The sequence below is a fragment of the Ziziphus jujuba genome, chromosome 1 (assembly GCF_031755915.1).
Source record: "Ziziphus jujuba cultivar Dongzao chromosome 1, ASM3175591v1".
Taxonomy (NCBI): Eukaryota; Viridiplantae; Streptophyta; class Magnoliopsida; order Rosales; family Rhamnaceae; genus Ziziphus; species Ziziphus jujuba.
In genome coordinates, this window is record NC_083379.1 from 16,466,495 (window position 1) to 16,473,723 (window position 7,229).

At 33.5% G+C, this 7,229-nt stretch overlaps 1 protein-coding gene across 1 annotated transcript; it reads right to left on the reverse strand.

The window, feature by feature from the left end:
• Positions 1-213: 213 nt before the first annotated feature.
• On the reverse strand, positions 214-3,679 carry LOC107421078 (tryptophan synthase beta chain 1). Its single transcript, XM_048471636.2, has 5 exons — positions 3,240-3,679; positions 1,771-2,127; positions 1,209-1,642; positions 547-641; positions 214-425 (listed from the first exon to the last, which is right to left on the reverse strand). Exons 1-5 carry the CDS (start codon positions 3,579-3,581, stop codon positions 226-228), a joined length of 1,428 nt encoding a protein of 475 aa, XP_048327593.2. The 5' UTR covers positions 3,582-3,679; the 3' UTR covers positions 214-225.
• Between the last annotated feature and the right edge of the window lie 3,550 nt (positions 3,680-7,229).

Here is a 7,229-nt window from a genome sequence, read left to right on the forward strand (position 1 = left end):
TCTCGTTGAGATTATTGTTAGGACAATATTAGAAATATGCATCCAAATCTTTTGTTTTTATTTTTATTCAATCGAAACTAGATAGTCACAGCTTCTTATTTTATTTTGGTTTGGTTTATGTTATTTATTTATTAATATTTTTAAATGAAGTGATATTACATGTTAATGGACATTGATGGGAGGAAAAAAAAAAAAAATTAAAAAAACAGAAGCTCCGCATGAATTCTATTTGGCTGGTTGGAAGTAATTATTGGATTTAATGTTGGAGAGAACAGTTCCAGCGTCCTTGTCTCCACGACCACTACAATTTACTACCACTTTTGTGGCATTTGGTAATGTAGGACATAGTTTTTCCAAAAATGCCAATGCATGTGAGGCTTCCAAGGATGGGAATATGCCTTCCATTCTACACAAAAGTTTGTATGCTGCAAAATAATATAATTGTGATTCAATATTTTAATTTATATAAGTCATGATTAACTTTGACTATAAAAGAAGCAACTAATTAAAGGATATATGTTCCTTTAATTTAATTTGTTGCCATACCTTCCAGAGCTTCACCATCTGTGGCAGTATAAAATTCTGCTCGACCTGTGTCTTTTAGAAAACTTAGCTCTGGGCTCACCCCTGGGTACTCCAGCCTGCAAATGTTCATCGAATTTTATCTCAGTTTAATTCAGGGCTTAATGTTCTCAGAAACGAGATCGGACTTGCTCACAAACACATATTGGATCCAGATTTATAACATGTATGTGAAACCCCACATATCTCAAATTATTTTTCCTCTACAAATTGACTAGTCTGTTCTTTTGTCGGACGGATCTATATAATTTCAGCAGTGCTTTTCAAAGGATAAAATAATTCACCATTTTTTTTTTTTTTCATTCTAGATATATTTATACTTTCAAACAAAACATCCTACACACCGATGTCTATGCTTCTTTATTATATTAAGTTTTAGATTCAAGTTTCCTAACCATAAAAAATAATAATAATAATAATTAAATAAAACAAAACATTCTACATATGTTTGCTATTTTGTAAACTAACACAACAATTCATATAATTTGATTTTCACGAAGATGCGCCCCTAATGAAGTGCAAATTCTTCGAGGTTTGAAACACACCCTCTTATCTTTCAAAGCAAAAATTATTGTAAGTGGATTAAAAAAATAATAATAAAAAAAAAAAAAGAAACAGAGACTTACCCCACACCAATTGAGTGCGGTCCCACAATCTGTCCATCATCATCTTGCAACAAATAACACATTGCTCCATGATACACACCCAATTCTCCTCTAGCCAAAGTTGCAGAGTGAAGACCACTATCCAACCCAAAGCCACCAGCCTCAACCCCAATCAACGTCACATCTTGGTCGTCTAAGAATTCATGGAACAATCCCAATGCGTTGGACCCACTTCCCACGCAAGCCACTAGCACATCCGGTTTCCCTCCCCACTTCTCCATCGCTTGCTTCCTTGTCTCCTTTCCTATCACCGATTGGAATTCTCGTACCATGGTGGGGCATGGATGGGGCCCCACAACTGTACCAGATAGGTAATAGTTGCTTTCCAAGTCACCCACCCAGTTCCTTATGGCTTCCGAAGTCGCATCCTTAAAGTTTCCATGCACGGATTTAACCTACACCACATGTACAGAATCAGATAAGGCCTACGCGTGTGAATATTATTAACCTTAATTTTGGTATTAGAATGTTATTAACAAAAACAAAATAATGATAATCATAATAAAATAAAAAAGGTATGTACCTGAGCACCTAGAAGCTCCATTAAAACAACATTAGAATATTGTTTTTCTATGTCTTTGGTTCCCATGAAGATGGTGCAGTCCAAAGAGAGTTTGGCACATGCAGCCGCGGTGGCGACGCCGTGTTGTCCGGCACCGGTGGCCGCCACGATGCTTGTCCTGCCCATGCGTTTGGCGATCATCGCCTGGGCTAGGGCGTTGTTGATCTTGTGTGCTCCACCATGATTTAGATCTTCTCTCTTTAGATATATCTCTGGACCTTCTCCATCTTCGTTCTTGTAATGCTCTGTTAGCCTTTTAGCAAAATATAGTGGTGTCTCACGCCCAACATAGTCTCTTAGTGCTGTTGCCAGCTCTGCCTGCATTCATCACATTCAAAAGCAATACGATATTATATAATTTGATAATTCTGAACGAATCATATTAGACCCACCTTTAGGTTTTTTATTTTTTATTTTTATTTTATATCGCTACTTGATTTGTTTAGAGTATTAGTGCGCAAATTATTATTATTGTCGTTATTTTTAGTTTAATTTTTCTCTTTGTTCAGAGTTCCACCACACAAATAGGATTTGGACCTTCCATTGTTTTATTTTGGTGCCTTCATTCATGTCACAGTAAAAGCAGTTTTTTTTTTTTTTCAGCTTAATTTTTATTTTTATTTTTTTATCTTTAAAATATATATATTTTTAAAATAAAATGACATTGTATCGCCCATCCAAAATAATACACACACACACACACACACACACACACACACACACACACATATATATATATATATAAGGATAGAGGAGTCTAACCTCTTAAATAAATATTGCAAACAAAAATATTTATATATTTATTTGATAGAACCTAAAATCTCCTTTTGACTATGTAATTATTTTTTTGTGTGTAAATAAAAAACAGAAACGTGTTTGTCAATTCTTTTTTGTTTCTTAAAAAAAAAATATTTTTTTTTTCGTATTTTGTCAATTCTTTTTTTTTTTTTAATGATTTCTTTTTTTTTTTTTTTTTTGAAGGCCGCGTGAGCCAAATTGAACGGAGTCGCTATCCGCATAAAGAAAGATTGGTGGGCCACATTACCTACTTTTCCGCCACGTATCTTTATTTGTTTCTTTTTTTTTTTTTTTGGTTGTTGCTGTTATTTCTGGATGTCACTTCTCTACAACAGATATTTTTTTTTTTATATATTTTCAAATTTGGGTTTTTGATCCGCAAATATGGATTTTATATTAAATCTTTAAACAAAATACAAAATAGAAAAAAGAAGCAAAAAAAGTTACCAAAGTTTTCGTTTATGTTATTTTTTCAAAAGAATAACAAAAACAAAATAATTACCAGCCAAGTTGTATTTCTTTTAATATATATATATATATATATAAACAAAAATGAAAAACAAATAACCAGTATGTTAACAAAGCACACCTTAATTACAGTAGCTTTGAAGGGTTAACAAAAACACACTTACCTGAAACTCAGAATCACGCAGAACCGACTTGAATTCAGTTTCAAGGTTGTTCAAACAAGTCATCAATGTTTCGGGGACAAACTTACCCCCGAACCTTCCGAATATTCCATTCCCTAGTTCCCTATCCTCAATTTCAAATTTCCTCTCTGTGAAAGATCTCTTTAAAGTACCAAAATGAGTTGTTTCTACTGGTATGCAATCAGCAGCCAAAGTACCGTGGCCATCAAGAACATGTGCACAGTTCACGGAGGAATGGCCAATCTTTCTCTTAAGCGTGAAATGTCCAGAGACTGGACATGCATGGCTGCCGAGAAAAAAACTTTGCATACTACTGCAAGCCATAATTATATGGTTGCTGTGCACTGTCTGTCTATCTATCTTTTTGAACGATAATGGATAAGAAACTAAAATTCTTTTGCGCCTGGTTTGTGGGGAGACCGAGTGAGGGGGTCCTTGATTTATAGAGTACAGGAAATTGTACTGGCTTTTAAAAAGTTATGCTTGATATCGATAGACAGATAGTAACAATCGCGTTGAGCTTAAAGCCACGAGTTTCACGAGTGGTACTTTAGTTTTCGAAGCGTCACTTCAGTCTGGATGTAAAAACACGGTCAAAGGGGAATATGACCCGTGCTTATGATGCTCAAGGGAATGTAACGTAGTTGGTTCATAATTTTTTTTTAATATATTTAATTGTGTATAATTTATTTATCTGTTTGTTAATACTAAATAAGTGACAATTAAAATGTGCTAGATATCAAAATTATATTATATAATTATAAAATTAAAGAAGGTAAAAAAAAAATCAAATTAAACACATGTTCAAATTATGTCAGTTTTTTTTATAATTATTTGAGATGTGTCTACATTTATGCTGTGATGGAGTCTCATTATTATGGGGTAACTCATTTGCTAAAGGAAAGAGTGATTATGAGATTCTACAATCAGGACCGACCATAAGCAAATTCATACGGTGCAAAAATGTAAAGAAATTAGTAATTATTGGATTTGAAACTTATCAAACGAACGACTCAGAAGAAAAAACTTGATAAAAACCATTTCGATCCTTCCTGCTCACACAACTTTTCCACACAGGCCTTATTGTTTTAAAATTTCCAAATGCAGTCTAACCTACCTTCCTATTCTCCTCCCAACCAACCTCATTATTGTAGAGAAATGACAAAATTTTTCATTTTCGAACAATTTTCTAGGAAATAAAAACAAAAAGAGAAAAGAAAGAACATACTAAAGGAAAAATAAAAATAAAAAAATCCACCATTTTCTTTACTCTTTCAGCTCTCCTAAGTCCAAATTCCACAGACACCAAGATTGGAGTGCTCGACGCATGCAAGGCTGCAAACAACGATGTGGGTTCTCTTTCAAATGACACTGTGACTACCATCTAAAACTCAGTCCCTTCCTCTGTGATCAACTTGTGTGAGGCAGCTCTTGGTCGTCACCTCGCTTGTCGAGTCGTTCAAAGCGACGTCACCGATGTTTTCACCGTTCCCGATGACTTCAACTTGACCCTCCTTGACCACCTCATTTCCGAGTTGGGTCATAATAATATTGGCTGCTGTAACTAGCTTAACACCGGGTATACTGCTGATGGCTATGCTAGGTCACATGGCGTCGATGCTTATGTCGTCACGTTCACTGCCGATGGGCTTAGTGTTCTCAATGCCATCGCCGGTGCTTACAATAAGAATTTGCCTTTGATTTGCATCGTTGGTGGTCCGAACTCCAACAACTATGGAACTAACAGAATCCTCCATCATACAATTGGATTACCTGATTTTAGCCAGGAGCTTAGGTGCTTTCAAACTATCACATGCTTTCAGGTTTGTACTTTTTTTTCCCAATTGAGTTCTTGAATTTTATGGCTTTTATGCATCTTTATCTTGAAATTTCGAGTTGGGTTTTTCAAATTTTCTTCTTATTTGGTAGTTTTTGGACATGGGGTTTTTGGTGTGTCATTAGGCTGTGGTGAATAATCTGGAGAAAAAAAAATGGAAACAATGATAATGTTAAAAAAAAATCGTTGCCAAAAAGGAGAAAAACCGATGCTTTTTTAGAAAAGTATCAACTAATATTTTTAACTAATATTTTTAACGATGCTTTTTTGAAAAAAAAAAATGGATTTTTTTCCTTTTGGTGACAATTTTTCAAAAAACTGTCGTCTTTTCATTTTTTTTTCTTTTTTTTGGGTTTTTTTTTTTCCTTCAGTATGTTCCTTCTTTTCTCTTTTTGTTTTATTTCCTAGAAAATTGTTCAAAAATGGAAAATTATGCCATTTCTCTGCAACAGTGATGTTGGTTGGGAGGAGAAGAGGAAGGTAGGTTGAGCTGGATTTAGGAATTTTGAAACGGTGAAGTTTGTGTAAAACGGTGGTGCAAGCAAGAAGGATTGAAATGTTTTTTGTCAAGTTTTTCTCACGTGAAATAAGAAATAACCTGAACTGTTTGTTTGATAAGTTTTGAATCTAATGACCACTAATTTCCCTACGTTTTTGGATTGCAGGGATTTGCTTCAGGTCGGTATTGATGGTATAATCTCCCATTAAATATCTATTGTCAAGACCTGTCCAAGATCCCTCATTGGACCCTAAATAAGCCCTAATACTAGAGAAACACCACAGAATCTTCCAATGGAAAATCCGACAGCATCTCCCCTAAGGGTAGGACTTACTACGAAATTCCCTGCATAGAACACACATTTTCATATACATCACCTTATTCCTCCCACCTTACTACAATTTAAATCCCACAAAGTTTGCAACACTTCAATAAACAATAGGAAATCAGTGCATAATTATAAATATCCAATGTAGTATACAGAGCCCTACAAAATTCTAAGTATAAGAATTAATACAATACAAAGCCAAAAGGAATAATACAAGGTAGAGAGGGAAAGAAGGGAAAGCTTCTTGGACTTTCAGCAACGGATAAAGACGCCGAGCTCACCTCCAAATGATCAACATCTACTAACCTGGACCTAGGGGAACAAATTTAAAAACATACATGAGATGCTAATCATCTTAATGAATGATCCAATTTACTATATAATAATACTGATAATAATAATAATAATAATAATAATAATAATAACAACATAACAATAAAATAAACTTGAATAATCAATAATAAATAAATAAATGAATAAATACTAAGTATTTGAAAATAATGCTTTCTCTCAAAACCCTTACAGTTCATTCAATTGAAAATATTTCCCTTTTTAAAACGTTTTCACAAACCCAACATTTTATATAACCCAAAAACCAATAAGGTAATTAACCAATAAGACAAATAGGATATAAATAATTTTAGAATCTAAAATTGACACTTTGAGATTAATATAATAACTATTAGTTGAATTTATAATACTTATCAAAAGATAAAATACAATTACAAATAAATTAACCAAGTCAACATTTAATTCCACATATAATCATGACATTTATTAATCAAGCCAAAGGAATAATCAAGGAATATTAATAAATAAAATGCAAATAATATGCAACAAATTAATTTAGTAATAAAGGGGTTTAATGTAAAAAAAAATTAATTTCAATAAATAATTTATAAAAATTATGCTTGATAATTTAATAAAATAATACGAGATGCCATAGAAAATCTTTTTGATAAATCTTAAATTTATCTAAACCTTGAAAACATGGTAAAATATATTTTTGGACACAATTTAAATAATAAAAATCAAAATTAAATACTTTTAATTTCAAATATAAATTTTGAGACTTTTGATTTTTGAAAATCGGATTGGGAAAATAACTTGATGCACACACTACATACCAATGATGCTCGATGGTGCCCAGCATCCCAAAGCACCATCTGACAGGGAGGTTATACAAAGAAACCTGCATTTGGCCGTCCTGGCGTCCCAATAGCGCCGATGCTATAAACCTCAATCCCGACCATGGAGGAGGGCGGTTATGACCAGTATCAACTTGCCTACACTCGGTCTGATGCCAAC